The 20072-nt window shown below is 47.3% G+C and overlaps 2 protein-coding genes across 4 annotated transcripts in view; one reads left to right on the forward strand and one right to left on the reverse strand.

Annotated features, from left to right (window-relative positions):
- On the forward strand, window positions 1-17629 carry LOC100120086 (putative tyramine/octopamine receptor). Of its 2 annotated transcripts, none has more exons than XM_008208754.3 (3): window positions 1-116; window positions 12259-13215; window positions 14503-17629. In XM_008208754.3, the coding sequence occupies exons 2-3, from the start codon at window positions 12279-12281 to the stop codon at window positions 14886-14888; spliced, it is 1323 nt and encodes a 440-aa protein (XP_008206976.2). In that variant the 5' UTR covers window positions 1-116; window positions 12259-12278; the 3' UTR covers window positions 14889-17629. The 2 variants fall into 2 exon arrangements, with proteins under 2 accessions (XP_008206976.2, XP_031786898.1); XM_031931038.1 differs by having other exon boundaries at window positions 14518-17629.
- Window positions 13214-20072, reverse strand: part of LOC100679784 — an 11788-nt gene continuing 4929 nt past the window's right edge. For both annotated transcript variants that reach the window (XM_032600857.1, XM_031931041.2), the window contains exon 4: window positions 13214-13359. In XM_032600857.1, the coding sequence (XP_032456748.1) occupies window positions 13239-13359 (121 nt within the window). In that variant the 3' untranslated portion in view covers window positions 13214-13238. The remainder of the gene's footprint in view (window positions 13360-20072) is intronic.

The raw sequence follows: 20072 nt of genomic DNA on the forward strand, positions 1-20072 counted from the left end.
AGGTGCCCGGCTGCGGCGCTGTCGGCAGAGCAGCTCTCAGTGCTCTCGAGGAACGGCGCCACGACGGGAGCATGCCGCCACCGCGCCCTGCAGCCCAGCAGCACATCCGAGCCCAGGTACGAGTCATCATCATCATCATCCCCGTGACTGTCGTCATCTCCGCCCCCATCTACTATAAAACTCGATGAGATCTCGGGGGTGATATCGTGGTGCGCGAGACGAACGGCTTACATTATCGTAGTCAGTGCTGTGCGAGTGCGACACGTGAATTCGCGGGAGATCCTCTCGATTGTTGATCCGCGAGGGACCGACTGACCTAGTGTGATGACGCTCCTTCCGATCAATCGAGAGTGTGTACACGCAGACATCGACACGTCTATATGAGCGAGTGTGAATAGAGTAAAAAATAACGAGAGGTGAACGAGAGAGGCGAGGCTGCGTCGCTTTCTCTTTCTCTCTCCCAAGTGAATTTCGTACTGCCGCCGTCGCTGCCGAGGCATAGGTTATTGATTATTGCGAATCGCTTTATAAATAACCGATTGCCTACATGGGAGAGTGAGGTGAAAGAGAGAGAGAGCGACTCTTACTCGCAGCAGTAGCTCAGCCTCCGAATCTGTCAAACTGACCCAATTCGCCGCTCTGTGTGTTTTTTCTTCAGCGCTGCGCGCTGCTGCGGTACAGGATTCTGGGTCAGCGGGAATTTTGAAATTCCGAGGGGACACCGCACGCTCGCGAGCGAGAGATTTTTCTATTTTCTCAATTTATTCCAGCGCGCTTGCTATTTCGCGAGTGATCTTTATTACGAGAGACGTCTGACTGAGGAAGTGTATTAAAGTCGAGCCGTTAAGGAAGTTTACTCCGCGTCTTCCCCTCCGGCGAGTCGGAGAAATATTAAAATACGAAAATCAAAAACACACAGCAAGAAAGTTAATATTCCTCTATACATCGCGCGGAGGGTGTAGGTATGCGTAAAGTCAAATATTTCCCTTGTCCCTCGCCGTCGTCCTGATTTTGCCCCTATACTATTCGCGAAGCTTCCACCGTAAGCTACTTTCGAATAATACAGACCTCTCGCTCACTCCTCCTCCGCGAGCAAACAAACGGCGGCGTCTCTTGTTCTCTCAAACAGCCCCCGCGGGACGCGATATCCCGCCGAGGCTCTTCAAAAATCCTCCGCCGAATATACACACACTCGATACAGCTGCGCTAAAGGGTTAATCCGCGCGGCGAGTTTTGTACTTTCGAAATGATTTTCACGCCTCGGCGCCGCCTATGAAAGGGATTATTCAAATTTTCACGAGCGCTTTTTACCGGCCTTTCAGCAGCGCTCGTGCGTCTCTTTCTTATGTAAACTCGCGCGCTCGCGAGCGAGTATTCGGAAGCACCTTGTTCGAGAGGAAAAAGCTCCGTGAATTACGCGAGAGCGCTCAATTTTTCAAGTCGCTCTTTGCTATACCGCTGCTGCTGTCGTTACGACGTTCATTCTTTATTGAGACGAGCGACGATCGACGTAAGGCGCTTCCCGAGGAAAATTCTCGATTTTTACATCCCCGCACGTAATTGGTGTGCTTTTTAGCTCGAGAGAGAGAGAGAGGGAGAGCTTTTTTCTCGGCGTGTACGTACGCCGCTTAGAAAAATGAATTTTCCAGTAAACCGCGTTTCTCTCTCGCGGGCAAAAAAGCTCCCGGATTACTCTCGCCGTAACCGCAAACTATTACTCACGGGCACTGGCTCATCTCGTTCTTGATACAATTTTCCACGACACTCGCACACACACACTATCTCGTGCTGAGTGTTGAAGTTAGTTTCGGATCAATTAGAAAGTTTTATTGCCAGTGTATCCCCGTCATTCATGATTTCCGCTTATACACGCGCCACTTGAACTTTGCCATCCCTTTCATAGCGCGTGATAACCGCAGCCGAGTTTGCCTATTTCGTCATATACACACGCACGCACACGTGTGCTCGCGGAGATTTGCTGAACTTTTTCTTCCGGAAAAGTGGGGAATTAGGCATGCTTTACGATGCGCGCGTGCATCGTCGTAATGAGCCGTACGAGGTAATTGCTGTTTAATTCTTTGAGCTCTTGCGATGCCATTCGTGTTTTTATACACGCGCGAGACGCTCCCTCGTCGTGTAATTATAACCGTTGATAATCGGCGTTAATTGTAACGGCGAAAGAGAGATTCATCGGACATGAAATAATCATTCATAACGAGCTTTCGACTCGACACACGTTCTTCGTTCCAGTTTTGCCGAAGAGCACTCTAATCTCCTTCTTTGTTTATCCTTACGTTTCGCCGCCGAGTTCATTCGCGTACTCGCAGCCGTGAATAGTGCGCGGTATCGCCTCAAGTGGGTCGAGCTTTAGCGATTCGATGAATTTCGCCCCGAGACACGTCGTTGGAGGGGAAGAAAGAGTGATTGATCAATTTGAGTGCAACTTTGTCGACGTACGAAAAGAGAGAGAGAGAGAGAGAGAGAGAGCCCGCGGCTATTTACGGCTTGTCAAACTCTCTCGATTATGGAGCGCAGCGCGAGCAATTATGCAAATGCGGCGTGGCTCTTTCTTCCTCAACTTTTAAATTGATCTATCAGGAGGCTGTTTACGGAACTTGGACTCTACTCCTCGCCGTCGCCCGTAATAGACTTTGAGAATATCGATTTTCAATCGTAATGTATACGAGAGAGCGAGAAAGGGCTGCTGCTGCTGCAAAGTTTTATAAAGTCAGACTGGTGTGGAATTTGGACTGTCGTTTTTGTTTTATAATTTTGATTCCCGCTTAAGATCGCTCGCACGTACTTGAAATCGATGTGTATCGAGAGGCTCCTTTGAAATGCTAATTCTCGTACAACGTGTCGCTTACAGCTTGTCGAACACAACCGAAAGACTCTCTTTCTCTTACAAAGTACCCTTTGTAATCCGCGCCGCGCAATCCATTTTTCTCCGCAAACACTCCAGCGACGTCCTTCAATGAAAAAAAAAAGTATCGATCATCGCCTTACGTATTTATAAAACCCTCGACGCCGTTCGTTAGTCGACTCGTTGAGAAAAAAAAAGAACGAAGAGACACCCTCTCGAGATTGCTGATAAACAATTTAGAGTTTAATTAAATAGCGCCTCTAGTTTCCCCTGCTTAATCTCGCGGGTATCAAAGAGCGAACTCGTAATTCCGGTGAATAGGGTTACCGCGCTTTCGCGTGCGAGATACTCGCATCAGGAGCTGAGAAAGAGCGCTGCTTTGGATTTACGTAGCTATAGAGCGGGAAAGTCAAATTTTAGTTTACGCTCGTGTCATCGGAGAAGCGCGGGCGGGCGAGCCTCTTTTGAAACTCCCGCCATTAATTATCCCCCGCGTGTTATACACGTATAGCGCCATTATTATCCGCACCTTTGGATTTCTCGTCTCGAGGCTTTGCAGGATGTGCTGCAGCTCTCGCGCTACGTGTAATTAACGCCGACGGGCTGTTTATAGATAATTACGCATCAAGTGCCGCCGTCTTAGATTCTTCTTCATTATATACACGCTCTCGGCTCGCGCTTTGACGACGTCGTTGCAGCGAGCCCCGAGGAAGTTTATTATTACAGCGCGTGTATAGCGAATTTTCATTCGGAGAAATTGTTTCGTTCCGGCGGAATACGACTAATAAATCCCCGGGCTCTCTCTCTCTCTCTCTGTCTCTCGAGACGATCCGATGAATATTAAAGTCGGCGTAAATCACGCGAGTGATTATCATTTTCGAAAGGATTTATCGGGGTCGCTCGTGTACTATACAGACACGCGTATAATAATTTACGCAGACGCTCCGGCATCTGTTGCCTTCGGGAGCTTGACTTTTTGGATCTGCATTTTTCAAGCCATCGACGTGTGATTTTCGACTCGACAGATTGGAGGGTGGCTGCTTCGCGTGGGGGTCGTTATGGTAATGCCGAGGTTTTATCGTTGGAAAATTGTAGGGAATTTCGAGAAGAGGAGAGGCGTGTGCCTATGGCTTGTGAGTAGTTCGGAGATTCGATAAAATATATACTGCAGAGAGGGATATGTATGTAGGGCGTGTGTATTGAGAGGATATGGGGGATATTTTGGAAGGAGGAAATTGAATTTCTCAAGTGGTCCATTTTCTTTCACGAGCCGTTCTATAAACCCATGGATTATTTTTTCGTAATGATACGCTATTACAGAGAGTGAGTATCGGGTTATACGAAATGATTCCGCCGGTTTTGCATATTCCCGTAGCAACTTTTCATTAAAGCGAAAATGTGGAACGAGCGCGCGGACGAGAGAGTCAGTCTAATTTCCAACCAATTCGTTGCAATCGCGCGCGCCATCAAAAGCGCAAAAAAGCTCTCCTCGCACACGAGGACGCTAAAAAGCCCCGACAATCAACGTCGAAATCCCCCCGAAAATTACGCGCGTCGCAGCGATAACAAGGAAGCTCTCTCTCTCTCTCTCTCTCTCTCTCTCTGTCAGTGGCGCAATTCCCTCTCTTTCTCTCGAGAAGAGAAAAGCTCTCGCGGATATCTGCAAAAATTCAGCTTTCTCTCCGACAAAATCTCGCGGTGTACACGCTCGCTCACGACGACTCGTGAAATCGAGCATATAGACGTATATACGAGGCAGCTGGTGCGAGACAATTCGCGCCGTCGAAGAAAGCTTTTGGCTTTTCGTGCGCCACTACCACCGCAAGTTTTGCAATCGCGTTATACTCGGAGTTTTATAAGCAAAGTTGGGACGAGCCGCACATTCCTCAGCGCAAGATTAACGTCCCGGCGAATCGATTTCCCTCGTGGGCTTTTAGCGAAAACTTCTTATCCAGTCGTGCGCGCGATCTTGATCAGCCGCGATTAATCGAAGACGAGAGGGACTGCACGCACTGGCTTGGAATAAAATAGCCGGTACGACTCTCGATCTCATTTTCCTTGCCGCGATCCCTCTCAACTGCAGCTATACGTATAGCGAGTGAGAGACGTGCAAGGGGGACGAGTAAAAGCTGCCGCGCCTGGCAAATCTGCAGTTCGATATTTCGCTCGGGGCTATATGGAGAGAGAGAGAGAGAGAGAGTAGCAGGAGAGCACTTTGAAGCTCGTTCCCAGGCGCTGAGCGATGGGACTCTTTATCTGGCAACGAAGCGGCTGTATAGAATTACTTAATGCCTTTCTCTCGCTCTCTGTCTCCCGCCCTCGCTCTCCCTCTCAGTCAAAGAGGCTCGGCTTTGAATGGCTCTATGGCCTTTTGCAGGAGAGATGGATTCCAATTCTCCGAATTCGCCGAGAGATCTCTGTGTGTGTGTACAGAGATCGTCGAGAAGAAAAAAATGGAGCATCAGCGCCATTCATACCGGACTGCAGTCCGTAACCTTGGGATGGATGTATCGTCGTTGATGAGAGGGGAGATATCGGAGAATTTTTAGGCTCAATTTAATTTCGAGTGCACATTGTCGCGCAAAGTTCTGCCTGAGATTTCTGAGATTTATGGCGCTGGATGATTGCGATATAAATAGCATTCTTATTCGGAGATAAATCTCGCGAGGATAGTTTAGAAGAAAATGATATCCATTCACTCCCCATTTAGAATATTTAACAGAGAGGTAGATGGAAGCCCGCAGAATTTTCCCGTCCGCGCGATAAAATTTCGCGCCCGAAAATCCGGTCTCTAACGAGCAAATAACCGTAATTGATATTTGACATTGCGAGAACATTGCGTCCGGCCCGCCGCACTAATGATATCGAGCCTCGCAACCGCCGATCCGATTCATTACACAGATTGGCCTTTTTATGCGCGCTCTTTATAACCGCGCTCCGCGAGCTCGTCGGAATTCGCAGATTTATATAATAGCTCATGCAAATTTATGAGCGCGCAGCCCGTCATTATAAACCACGCAAAAAAGCACGCGAAATTTGAATATGCGCCCATTAGTCGCGATGCGTCGTTCATTGTATCGAGCTCTAAATAAGCGCGCGCGCGCGCGCGATATTTTACATTAAGATAACCTTTGTGTCGTCGACTGCGTTGAAACTTCTCTCGCGCGGAATGGAAAAAAGCTCTGCGGTATAATTAACAAGAAGCTCGACCGAGAGAGAGAGATGCTTTTAATCGCACGACGCAGAGGGAAACGAAAGTTTGTCGAGCTTTTTCTCTCGGAATGAGCGCAGCGCAACACTCACACACGCGTGACGACCTGGTTGAAAATTTTTTTGCGGCTCGCGCGGACAATACCGTCGGAGGGAAGGAAGAGCTTGCGAAATATCGAGCTGAAACGTGGCATGACAGCTGCATGTTTGCGGAGGAGGAGGAGAAGAGGTTCTTCGGTTGCAGTGGGATTCTTCGACTATTAGGTGGAAGGGAATGTGACACAGTTGCTTCGCGGAGAAGTATTGATATGGTGAGGAAGCGGGCCGCGCGTCTGACCATAGCCAGACATGTTCTACTTGAGGGTCGTGTGTGGGTGTGTGTGTGTGTGTGCTGAGTGAACGCGACGGCAGATATAAAGAGCTTTTCGCTCTGTTTCTTCCTCTCTATACCGTTCTGTATTTCATTTATTTCTCTGTAAAATCTACAATGGAAACGAACGAACGAGTGAACGAATGAAAAAAAAAACACACTGTAAATCAAAACCGAAAATAAAATCTGGCCATTGCGTCATTCCATCCACTCGCTCCCCATAATTCCTGTAGTACACAGTGCGCAACGATCCATTCGGGCTATCAATCCCTCAGCTGCAATTCTCGATTTCATTAGCCTTCCTGCTACTCTGCAGCAGTGGCCTGCTGCACTCAGCCCACGCGCTATCTCTCTCTCTCTCTCTCTCTCTTTCTCTCTCTCTTTTCTCTCGAATCCGTCTAAATAAGCAGAATTAAAGGAGTGTACAGAAGTGCACAGCGGAGCGAGAAATTTGATTACCGGCGTAAAGGCGGAAACAGAAAAGCTCTCTCTCTCTCTCTCTCTTTCTCGCGCGCGAGAGAAAAAAAAGCGCCTCGTCGCTCGACTGAAAGCAGCAGCAGCTAAGCGAGGAGCTAATTGAGTGATAGATCGAACGAGCTTCGTACGCTCGGATTCCTTCGGAGGGCGTCGGAACGCATTAGCTCATCGCCAACGTGCACACACACACGTGCATACAGCATAAAGACTGCAGCGTACACAGACGCGCGGTCACGTAAAAGACAGAGAGCCAAGTGGAGCGCACCGTTCGGTTTACCCTCGAAATTAACCGCATTAATGGGACATCAAAGTCTCTCGAGTTAAGCCGGCCAGACTCTCTCTCTCTCTCTCTCTCTCTCTCTCTCTCTCTCTCTCTCTCGTACTCACACACACACACGCTGGGTATATATCAGCGCAGCGTCGTATACACATCCAGAGCTCTTGTCTAATATAATACGCGTATATAGAGCAAAGAGCGAGCGGCATCTAGTTATGCGCGAGCAGGATTCGATTAGACCCTCTCTGGCCGGGGGTTCCCCTTTGTCTCTGCGGCTCTGCGAGCGGTGCACTCGATTTCCTCGCCGCTGCAGCATCAGCAGGCCAGAGCGTCGCGGTCAACGGCATAAATAACTGCAGCCCCAAGGGATACCCCCGGCACCGCTACACACGACACTTGTGGCTAGCCTTATACTTCTTCGCTCGCACTCTACATACTATACCTTCTGTACTCTGCCGAGGACGTTTTTAGGGCTGCGAACTGTGCGGAACTCGTTGAGATTTCAAATCTCGGCTGCGAGTTCTATTCTGCCGTTTTATCGCCGTGCTGTAGAGGAGGGCGAAGTGATTTTTCATCCTTTCGATGCTGCCGCTGCTGTGTGTAGTGAAAGCCGTCATTTTTCTCGACGCGAAAATGGCCTTTTGAAGCGCGAATGATCGAACTGCTGCTGCTGCTGCTGAAAGGGAAATATATATGTAGTGTAAATCGAAACCGATGCTATTCATGGCGTACGGACGAGTTTTTGGTCTTTTAAAACACGCGATATTGAAATACTGGAGGGACTTTGATTGACGCGAGTCATCCCCGAGTTGTTTTGTGATTTCGATGCTTTTTACAGCGGTTCGCTATACATCGTTAACCCAAAACTCAGACGATAACTAAGCCTGATATCTCCAGAGTTATCGCCGGCGATTAAAGCCTCGACAATATCTCTTCCATATCTCACCCGCCCATGCACACAGGTTCTCCGCTGAAAAGATATTACACTTAGCGTAAGAAGCCCTTTGAAATTGCCACTCGAACACAAACCCCTCTCTCTTTTAAATAAACGCGCGGGTCCAGGTCGGTTCCGCTAATTACATCGCTTTGTGCCCGCGGCAATTCTACTCTCGGCGGTTTTTACAACTCCGAGGAACAATAAACGAGCCGCGACGGTACAGTACGTTTTTGATATAAATGTAGCGCGTGTAACCGATCGGACATGTCGAGCACGTATACTCCTCTCGTATAAAACTCTTTCCCTCCCGCGTGACTTTACCCCGGGGCAGTTCTTTGTCTCTGGTTGGAATTCAAGGTGACACCTCGCGGAGAACGTCGTTGGCGCGCGTTAAGCGACATTACTCCACGGAAATCGTTCCCCAGTTCAGTGTATAATACATGCAAGCTCGCGAGCGCGCGGGAATTTCGAAAGTTTGATTAGCGATTTAAATAAGACATGTCTAATGGAATATACGTGTAAGACTCTCATTCGTGCTGCTGGCAAACCGACGGCCGAGCTTGGCCGACTGAATTTATAATGGCCGGACATGGGACGTGGCCCGATTTGGGATTCCGCGCTCGTCCGCGCGCCGACAAGCTGCGGCGAATGATAACGAGCTGCGATGCGCTGTTGACTGCAGCTTCTGCGGAGAAAAATTAGTCGGGGATGTTTCTCGCGAGCTTTGCCAAGTTTTCCTCGCCTCTTCGCTCGCATGTCTTTTTTTTCGGATAAAAAGCTACTCCCCGATCCTTTGGCCGACTGGATAATTCGACAAAGAGCTGAGCATTACCGTGAGCCCCGACAACAGAAAATCGCGATGCGCAGCTTTTGTACGAAATTCTGCATTTCCGTAACAAAGCCCCAACTCTCGCGTACACAATTTTATCTCCGACGCCTTTATCTCGTCGCATTTATTAAGCTGCGCTGCGCGCGAGCGACACTTTTATGATTATAATATTCTCTCTCCTAAGAGCGAGCAATCAGAGGTCCGTACACAAGCAGCGAAGCGCGATTCTCCGGAAAACTTCTCTCCGACCCACTCGAAGGATTTCAAACTTCCCGCCGCTGGGTTACATCCCCCAATTAATAAAACTCGACGTGTACAGATCGACTCCTTTTTTTTCTCCGCAGTCGCAGTAGTCCAGTTATGAAAGGCGAAATATCTTTCGATTAAGTTTCTTGCGTTCATCAAAACAATTCTCAAAGCTCGGCCAAAGGGATGCGACTGTGTGTAACGATCGTTATAAAAATGCGTCGGAGTCGAGCAATCCCAACGGCGAAGGAGTAATTGGAAAGCCGAAGCAAACATTATTACGCGATAACGCTATACTCTTTCTCTTCTCCCTCGCACTGGTCGCTTATTAATTGCTTTTCCGCGCGTTCTCCGCGAATCGAATTATAAACTTTCATTATTTCCCCGGATCCAGCAGCGAGGGCATATTCAATTAATTTCTATTTCCCGCGTCGTTATTGCGATATTCCTACTGTCGCGTCGGGAAAGTCTTACGACGATCGATCGGCGGATCGCTTACAATTTCAAATATCGCGTTTCGCCGCGCAGTCAGTCGTGCGTGCGTCCTCTCATCGCTCGACGACCTACAGCTATGCATCCAATCAGCTCCGGGTGAAATTCATAAGCATTCCTGGCGTACCTGCACACCATAGGTTGACAGATTAAAAATCTGTGTGCTTTTAATTAAAATGTAAAATCCGTCATTAAAGGGCGTATTTGATGCTCCGGCAACATGATCATCGACGAAATTTTTCCGCGCTTTAATTTTTCCCTCAGCATGCAAATTGAAGAATAACCGCAGCGGGTCGTGAAGAAGCGTCGGTGATCCGAGTGAAAGAAACGATATCTCAATCGGAACTTTTTGCCTTTATACGTCTATCCGGAAGAGTGGAAGTTATGGAACGTCGAAGATAGCTTGGTTAAATACCCGCAGCGGCTGCGGCGCTGAAAGAAAAATACCAAAGTCATGTAGTGGAGATGGCTTTATTAATTCGTCTTTAGGATAGAAGGGGGGAGAGAGGCGCATTGTCCCGGGGAGTAACAAGTGCGCCTGATCGCGACGTGATAAAACAAACGAGCGCGCGCGCGGGGTGGATTTTCGGGGGGGGGGGTGAATATAATTCTGATGGATTAGGGATGATTCTGCGCTAATTTCGCCTCGTCTCGTCTTCCTGATGCACGCAGCGCTGTTTAGGGAAGTTTTGTTAGCGCTGAAGTTTCGAGCCTGGGATGACTGTTCTAAACAATGAATCAAAGAGATTATTACGTTGCGCTTTGTGATATAAAAATATCCTTCACTGCAGTCGATACAGAAAGTATAGTATAGAGTGATGGCTTTTATCGTGTAAAAAATGTCCAACCATTGCATTGCTCTTTCCACTCGTGCCCACGTCGACATCGAGACGATCCGGATTCCGACGAGTGCAGCTAGCGAAAATTCCCCGTCGAGGATATTTTGTCAAAAAGATCGAATGGTCGAACAAAGGAGCTTTTTGGAACTGCATTTTGCAAGAGCCACCTTCTGTTGTACCTCCACGTCCGCTTCTTTTTGTCCGACGACTCTACCCGATCTAAAGACCTTAAAGGGACAAGCAGCTTTGCAAGCTCTTCCTTTCAAAAACCGCGATAACGCTGATGGCGAAATAATATCTCGCGAACTTGAACTCGGAGCTATACACCCACGCGCAAAAAGAGACGTCGCTCTTTGACGGCTAATAAGTTTTTTACGTCGTCAAATCCGTCTTTTACGTCTCTCGGCCGATCCGCTTAGTCGACGACGTCGTGCCCAAGACCTACTTCCGCAGAGGCAGAAGCTCTCGATCTCAACCTTCGATTATTCAGAGCCGACTAGACTCCTGCTCTTCCGATTCCCCGAAGCCTTGCCCTCCCCGAAGACTTTTCTCTCTCCGGATAAGCCCTCCTGTACCGCTATACATACTGCAAGACTGTATAAATATATATATAAACACGTATACGCGTATAAAGCTCCGCGCGGAAGAAGAGCTTTTCAAATTAGATACGAATGCAGGAGCGCGATTCCTTTCCGGCCGAGCGGCTCCGAGCTTGCGAGAAATTTCCATTCGCCGGCTTTCTATTCGTTCCTTGATTTTCATTCCGCGACACTGGCGCCGGGGGAGCGCTTCGGCTTTCGTTATTCAGTTTTTACGCCCAGTCACGCAAACCCAGCTCGCGCTTAATATTTCGCGGCCGTGGTAAGCTCCTCTGAATTACGGAATGGCCTTACTGCACACGATTCACGCTGGAATTTTAATTGCGAGCGCCGCGCGCCGATCAATTATTAGTCGCGTGCGATGAGCCGCGTGCTCGGGATGAAAGCTGAATGGGGGTTTAAAATTTTATCGAGCGAGTGGAGCTTTTTTTAAATCCGGAGCGGGAGAGTTGTTGAATACTTCCGGCGTGTATTCCCCAATATCGCGATCGCGGCAATCAATCGTTTCAAATAAAAAACATCCCGAAGCTCGATCAATCTCGTATCGTGTTTAATATTCGCTTTATATGTGGATACAGGCGGTTGAAAAGATCGACTCTTATCGTCGGTAATGACTAGCGAGATTCGCATTGATTTGTCAATAAAAACAACTTTGTAGCAAATTTTATCACTCGAACGCTGATCGAATTAGCATCGAGTGTGTGAAATGAAAATATGCGAGAGTTATCAATTAGTGCGAATAAAATTTTATGTTTTATCGAATCCTGTATTGGTAGATATTCCGAGCGAAAACTCCAAGTGAGAAATGTAATCCAAAGTCGCTTTGGCGTTCTATGAAAAGTAAGGCACCGTTGAGTACTAATATTCTTAACAAGTCGTACAATTTGCGTTGTCCTTACTTCTGTCGCTCTTTTGAAGCACTCAGAACTTATAAATTACATTAGCATCCGTAACTTTCGAAATTCCCCCGAGCTCGCGTCGCGTCGAATTACATCGTATTTCTCGAAGTTTATATGTATAATTGTTATTCGAGCAGCGCCAAGAACGCTGAAAATAGCTTCTGAAAAAAATCAACGATAAAGTAATCACTAACCGATAATCTTGGCTCTATGTTTGCAGATGAACCGGCGTCGGACGGGATGAGCATGAGCGGCTCGGCCGCGGGCGGTACGATGTCAGCATCAGCAGCAGCAGCGGGCTCAGCGTCATCGGCTGCGGTCCAGCTGTCAGACTACGAGTCCGAGCTGAAGCCGGGCTGCAGTGCCGGCGAAGTCGACACTGGCTCGACGCTGCCCTTCTGGGAAGCCGCTCTAGCGACCCTGATCCTCAGCTTCCTCATCATCTCTACGATTCTGGGCAACGCCCTGGTCATCCTCTCGGTCTTCACGTACCGGCCGCTGCGCATCGTCCAGAACTTCTTCATCGTCTCGCTGGCCGTGGCCGATCTCGCCGTGGCCATCCTCGTCATGCCCTTCAACGTCGCCTACCTCATACTCGGCAAGTGGATCTTCGGCATCCATCTCTGCAAGCTCTGGCTGACCTGCGACGTGCTATGCTGCACCGCGAGCATACTCAACCTCTGCGCGATCGCCCTCGACAGGTTCTGGGCCATCACCGATCCGATCAACTACGCGCAGAAGCGAACGCTCAAGCGGGTCCTCGGCACCATCGCCGGCGTCTGGGTGCTGTCCGGGGCGATTAGCTCGCCCCCCTTGGCGGGCTGGAACGACTGGCCCGAGGAGCTGGAGCCCGGCACGCCCTGCCAGCTCACCAGGAGAAAGGGCTACGTCGTCTACTCGGCCCTGGGCTCGTTCTTCGTGCCGCTGCTCATCATGAGCCTGGTGTACCTGGAGATATTCCTGGCGACGAGGCGCCGACTGCGGGAAAGAGCCAAACAGAGCAGACTGGGGCCCATGCCATCCGGTCTGAGGAAGGACACGGACGACAACGAGGAGAGCGTCAGTTCCGAGACGAATCACAACGAGAAGTCGACGCCGAGGTCGCAGGCCAAACCCTCGCTCGTCGACGACGAGCCCACAGAGGCGCAGCTCGGTACCACGCCGCCCAAGGCCTCAGGTAAGTCGTTCAATGGACTTTCTCTACTTCTCCTCGCTCTTTCTTCTGGCTTCGCTTTGTGTCGCCGGCTTTTGAGGGTGACTCAGTGGTGGTGAGTGGTTCAGGTAGTTTGCTGAGAAAACTTCTACTGCACGGCCGGAGGAACTAAAATAATACAAACGCGATTAGTTCGTTGAATTTTTCACATTCGATTCGCGAAGATAACAATAATTGGATCAACTCGTTTTTAGCGAGCTGCTCTTTTGAATTGAAAATTGCGCCGGTGAATATCCCCTTTGTTTGCTTTAGTCGCGATAAAAATTGCATTGTTTCACGTCTGTTAACGAAAATCGTGTGCAAATATAACGAAGTATTCGATTAAATGCGCTTCCATTACGAACAATCGAGCGAAATTACAGCTCACTTTTCACCAGCGCGAATTAAACGTTTTCCGTGAAATGTAAAATATTTTTTCGCGCAACGACGCATATTATTTTTGTAAAATGCCTGGGAGCTGAAAAAAAAAATTGAAGCATACTCCTGCTATAATGTTTCGTAATGCAGCTGACCGTTCGTCGTGAAAAATATGAGTATTTTAAATAATGCGCGCATTCTACTGAAACAGCGGAGAATTAGCGATAATACACAAAAGTCGGAGAAGTGTGCTTCGCGAAACGGGGAGCAATTTTTTAACAAAGGCCTCGTGTCGCGCGCATAAAATATACGCCGAGAGAGAGAGAGAGAGAGAGAGAGAGAGAGAGAGAGAGAGAGAGAGAGAGAGAGAGAGAGAGCGAGCGGGCGAGTTTACTTTGAAACTTTGCTCTGTTTCATTTGCATTTCGTATTCCACAAAAATGTCACGGAAAATAAAAGGAGCAATCAATTATTTACGAGAGACAACTTGCGAAAACTGGTGCGCGATTGAAGACTTGTCATACAGCAACGTTTCGATTAACATGTGTAAACGAGTACATAATCCCTTTTCCATTTCCCTCGCGAAGATCTGCGTACCTATGCCAAAACAGCTTTCTTAAGCCGCTCATGCTATGATTGCAACCAAGTCTCCAAAGTCTCTTTGAATAGTCCGTGCGATACTATAGAGAGATCTCCCACAGCAAACTACTCGTAAGCGAAACTGCGCAAACTAAAACGATAAGATTTCAAAATTAGAAAATTAAAAAAAAAAGAAGAGTATCAACATTCCACCACCCACTCACCCGCTGTATCAAGCAACCCCGACCTCTACTCCAACCACCCCCGCAACGCTGCAAAATTTCTCTCTGACGCGTCACCGCATCCTTCCACGCAGTGCGTTTGATCACAGGCCCCGGCAGCAGTTCCCGGGGCTCGGGCACGACGAATGCGGGCCCGCAGGCTCGCCAGGGCGGCCCCGGCACCGCGACAACCTCGACCGTCTACCAGTTCATCGAGGAGCGCCAGCGCATCTCCCTGTCCAAGGAGCGCCGGGCCGCTCGAACCCTCGGCGTCATAATGGGCGTCTTCGTCGTCTGCTGGCTGCCCTTTTTCCTCATGTACGTCATCCTGCCGTTCTGCCTGAGCTGCTGTCCCTCCGAGCGGCTCGTCTACTTCATCACTTGGCTCGGCTACATCAACAGCGCTCTCAACCCGCTCATCTACACGATCTTCAACCTCGACTACCGGCGAGCCTTTCGCAGGCTGCTGCACATTCGCTGAAGAGGTTAGGTTCCTCCGACGCCAACGTGCGTTCTATATAATATACATATAGGTAATGCACGAGACGCTATTATTACACGATCTCGTTCGATCTCGACAACAATATCGCATCAGGGGAAGGAGCAGCCGCGGATTTTCTTCACGAAAGGGAAAAAAAGCCGCACCGGACGCCGGGCCGGTGGATCTGGAGCACGTGCGCTAATTTGTCTGTGGCGTCGTTTTTTTTTTCTTTTTCGGGAACAGCGGCGGTTCGGCTCTTTTTTTCTTCCGCGAGGGGAAACGATAAGAGCGACGATGATTTTTGCGCCGAGAGAGAGTAGAAAGGCCAATTAATTCGCAGCAGACGACGCTGACGGCGAGACGTACACTTTCGCGAATATAGGTTATGTTTAACGTCGTTCCAACGGACGGAGTATGTGTGTGTAATTCGATTAAACATTTCGGCTGCCCGCGCGCAGCGAGACGACGACGAATATAAACAAACAAACTATAATATGCACACACTTATAGATGACGGAAATAAGAAACAACACACACTTGCGGACGACGAGAAGAGACCAATCGCGTATTAAGGATAGCGCGCCACCGAATTGGATTATATATATTATACATGATTCTTATATATTATAAATAAATAAATAAATATATATATATATACACATACAGCGAGACGACGACGACGAGGACATAATATTATATACATACATGTATGAGTGGACGGAGCGCGTCGCTCTCTCGCGAGACACGTCACTTAACGGTTGTGAGTAGCATATACTATAATCGCTGATTATGAAAAAAAAAAATAAATAAATAAATAAATAAAACGGCAGAACACTACGCATCATCCGTAAATGCGATGTAATTTAACGCGCCCGACTGCAGCGTTTATATACGGTGGAGAATCGACCGTAGATATCCACAAACAGCGGCACGACCCTCTCCATACGTGTACACCGAAACTCCCGAGATTTTTAGTCCCAGGCTAGAGTTTTAGCCGAGATTAAACTCAACTCTATAGCTCTAACGGAGAAAGAGAGAGTACATGTATATGCGCGCGCGTGTGTGTCTGTATAAAACTCCCTGGCGGTTTATCGCCCGCGCGTGTATAAATCCGCTGTGTCGTGTCGCTGAACGCAACTTCGCTCTCTCCGCACTTGTGCGAAATCGAGCGCGGGGCAGAAATAAAATACAGAGAACAAAAAATTAATAAACGACGCGGGTTGGGCGCTCCTTTAAATAAGGTTGTGATAAGGTTGTGAACACGCGCATTCGTAGCCGCGCTTCGGATGGCGATACACTGCAAGAATTTTTAAAATGACGAATAAATAATTAATCGCATTAAAGAATCACAAACAAGCAAAACAAAAATTATAATGAATTATAAATTTAATTATGTATAACGACGAGATTAAACAAATTGCGTGACGGTGTGAGAGTGAGAGTATATAGATAAATAAATAAATATTACGAAGCGAGTAAGCTATACACTATGATCTAAACAGAGAAAGAACAAGAGATATGCGCAGAATTCGGCGGAGCTCGAGGTAAACTGTCCAAGCGCGATCGTTCGCGTTATATTATTATTGCACGCGGGGCCTTGGTCTGTATCGGGAGAAATTAACGCGGAAATAACATCGGCTCGGCGGACCGAATTTCGGAATTCCGGAGTGACGTCGCTCGCGTCAATGTCCCTTGGGTATTTGCATAAGTTAAAAGTTAATGGGGAAAATCGAACTAACGAGAACGGCCGTCTAAAATTATACAGGGGCTTGGTTATACAGAGCAAGGCTTCGGTACGCAAACACATGGAATCAAAACAGCGCAGAGAATCAAAAATATAATAAAAAGGCATATACGTTGTATACAAACGGAAAATGTCGAAGGCTACATATTAACATGCCACAGTCTATATAACGTTATGTACGAAGCTGAAACGCGCCGTCGACATTGTGCAAACACGTTGCGGTTTGATTTAGCCCCGAGATCATATACATGTATATCCGATGGAAATTTGAAATAATCCCAGGGCCGGTCTGCGGGACGAGTAATAAGAGAATTAACATATTTTATAATACATTCCTGTTTGCATTGTTCCTATATTTATGCGCGCGCCAACGCTGAAGCATTTATAATAATAAAAACGTTGATATATTATACACACAAAACTTAACGGTACAGTAGTCGCGACAGAGGGGACGCTCTAACGGGGAAAAGTCGGACGGCACACATATTGTACATAAAAATTTTATTATACATGCGTACGCACACGTGAGTGCAGTTGTTGCGCGCCAAAGCTAATGGAATTTCGCAGACTCGATGACACCGCGCTGCAAAGCCGTCGCATTTATATATGTATACGTGAAAACGCAAACACAGCCGCACAGCTGCATCGTTATATAAATATACGCATGCGTATATTTACCCCGACGAGTGAGACGTACTTTCTCTCCATATACGAAATATGTGCATCGCGATTAATCGCAATCGGACAGCTGCCTCGAGCTACGCTAGATACACAAACTGCGCGCGCACACCTACATAGTATTTAAATAAACGCATATAAATAAATACATACACGTATTAGATATACGAGCGCGAGAGGCTCATCGTCGTCGTCGGGTCCCCATGTGAGGAGAGACAGTAACAATTGTGAGGAAGAAACAAAAGAAACGCTAGATCAAAATGATAACGGCCCGAGATGCGCGCGAGTATGAATCTCCAAAGTATAAATATGAAGCAACTTTATTATTGTATTTCGAATTTTTTAAGAAGATACGAGCGAGAGATGAAACGAATGAACATAGTGTGAAAAACTAAAACACGCAAAACATGAATCTCTATTATTGTACATGTGTGCGCGAGCGAGTCGCGCCTGGCTCCACGAGATAGAGAGGGGAGCGCGCGTTGCGTCCTTTGTCGGGTGTAAAAAGAGGACTGGATAGATGTATGGTTGGCGGCGGTTTTCCGGTTAACTAAACAAATTGCCATATATTCCACGGGGACGTTCGCCTGCGGTGGTTTCGCGAGGGGCAGATGCCAAGATATCTCGGCGCGTTGCGGGTTTTTTTCCTTTTCAAAAGTATAGAGGGGAGGATTTAGATTCGGATAGGAGTGCCAGGATATGAATTGCAAATGCAATTAGACGGCTTTTCAGCTAGTTTTTCTAGTCCGATTGTTTGATTGAGCCGGATTTGCGCGGGAGGATACGAAGACTGATGGACTGGGCTTTATTGGAAAATCTGATTGATGAGCTGCTTGCTCTTCCGCGAGTCGTCTCGACGGTGTATTAGAAAAAAAATTAGAGAATCAAATAAAAGAGAAAAAACGAGAAACACCCCCACAGCGCAAGCAACAGTATAAAAGAAATCAAAACGCGCGCGACCGACAAAGGACCGCACACTGCACCGCTCTCGGTTTCCCTCGAAAATTATAACGCATATAACGGGGCCGCCAACGCGCGTCCAGTTAATTATTCAACTAATACTCCATTGGTTGTGATTTACAAGATTATATAGCAATACATCTGCCGTTCGCGAATTGCCCGCCCTGCATTCCAACACGTACACACGCATAGATGTATACACACATACTGTCGCTCTTCCTCCGGATAAGTGGAAACTGCCCAAGTCCGCACAGGCTCTGCGCGCTGATGAGGATCTATCTGTCTGTCAATCGATCGCGAGAGCAGCTATCCCATAGATACGTGCACACGCACACACACGCGTTCTAATCGCTCTGCAGCTGCAGTAGCAGCGCGTTCGACTCTTCTGCTTCCCAAGCGCGAATCGTATAATTAGTGCTAAGCCAACAGCAATAAACGCACCGCCGCGCGTTCGATCGGCATTAGTGAACTGTTTGTTTACTCGGCAGAGCTGTGTATACGTTGTTTACGCGTGTACATTTTTGCCGGGAATTAGTTGCTGCGGTTCGCTTTTATTTTACATATTGTGTACGTATAATATATAGTGTGCGGTGTGCTCTATCTACGTGCAAATTTTCGACGAGCTTTCTTTCGAGAATTTTTGGGCATTTGCGTGAATATATTATAGGATGCAAATTTTCACGGTGCGTATGCATATATGAGCGGGCGTTCGCAGTTGAGATACCGCATCCATTTTTTTTTTTTTTGTATTAGAATCTGTTATGCAGATGCGCCGCGTTGGCGTCGTTTGAATTTGTAACGCTTTTCCGAAATTGACTCCGAGGTTAATCGGTTTTAAAACTAATCATGAAAATTTAACGAGCAGCTCGGTTATATTCGACTAATTTAATGAATTTTAATTAACTAACGGAAAATTTTATCGTTCGGTCGCGCTAATGAAAAAATTGACGCGACGAGTTTCGCCGGATGTTCGACGAGCTTGTTCGACCAATTTGTTAATGCGGCGGCAAAAGAGCCGTGTATGTTCCATTCGAATTTTGCCGCGTTTTTGTGTGCCCTCGCTCGCTTCGGAAAAAAAGTATTATAAAGAATTCTCGTACTCGTGATAGAAGACTGAATTTCTCCCTAGAAGTATATTCGATCGTATTTTCTCCATACATTCTAACATATATACACATACACAAGATATTATATTATATATACAATTTCGTTCAGACTCAATGGTTGCGCAAACTCGACGGTTGTGAAAATATCCGTAACTCAGTGTATTTTGAACGGTTACGGCTATGAACAAAGAGTGAGCAAATATTTAAAATTTTAAGCTAGAGAGATATATAAGAGACGTTTTAAGCATTATTATATGATATAAATTATATTATTAAGGCAAGACGAAGATGAAGTAAGAAAGAGAAGTTATAATTATAGAAATTGTTACCACTTATACATTATAATTATTATAAAAAAAGAATCCAGGAACAAATAAAAGAGCAAACGTCCAAAAAGACCGCAGAGCCCGCGCGAAAAGGAGGAGGAAGAGCCACGTACAATTAATAAAAACCGTACACGCCCCCACACACACACACACACACAAACACGTAAGCCTGTCGCGCTTAGGTATGTAAATATCGAACAATATTCGTATATATATGTATGTAGAGCGTGTAGTCGAGGCGCATGAATGGAGATCGATGACCAGACGACGACCACGACCACGACTACCGGGACGATTAACGACTGCATCAGGACGGCATATATGAAAACGCACTAGCTATAATTAACATATTATATACCTACCACGCGCG

The sequence above is a fragment of the Nasonia vitripennis genome, chromosome 5 (assembly GCF_009193385.2).
Source record: "Nasonia vitripennis strain AsymCx chromosome 5, Nvit_psr_1.1, whole genome shotgun sequence".
NCBI lineage: Eukaryota > Metazoa > Arthropoda > Insecta > Hymenoptera > Pteromalidae > Nasonia > Nasonia vitripennis.

Excerpts from the sequence above, each read along its gene's own strand:
- LOC100120086 (XM_008208754.3), top strand. The coding sequence starts at position 12,279 with ATGAGCATGAGCGGCTCGGCCGCGGGCGGTACGATGTCAGCATCAGCA. Across the intron at positions 13,216-14,502 it reads CACGCCGCCCAAGGCCTCAG|TGCGTTTGATCACAGGCCCC; the intron begins GTAAGTCGTTCA and ends CCTTCCACGCAG.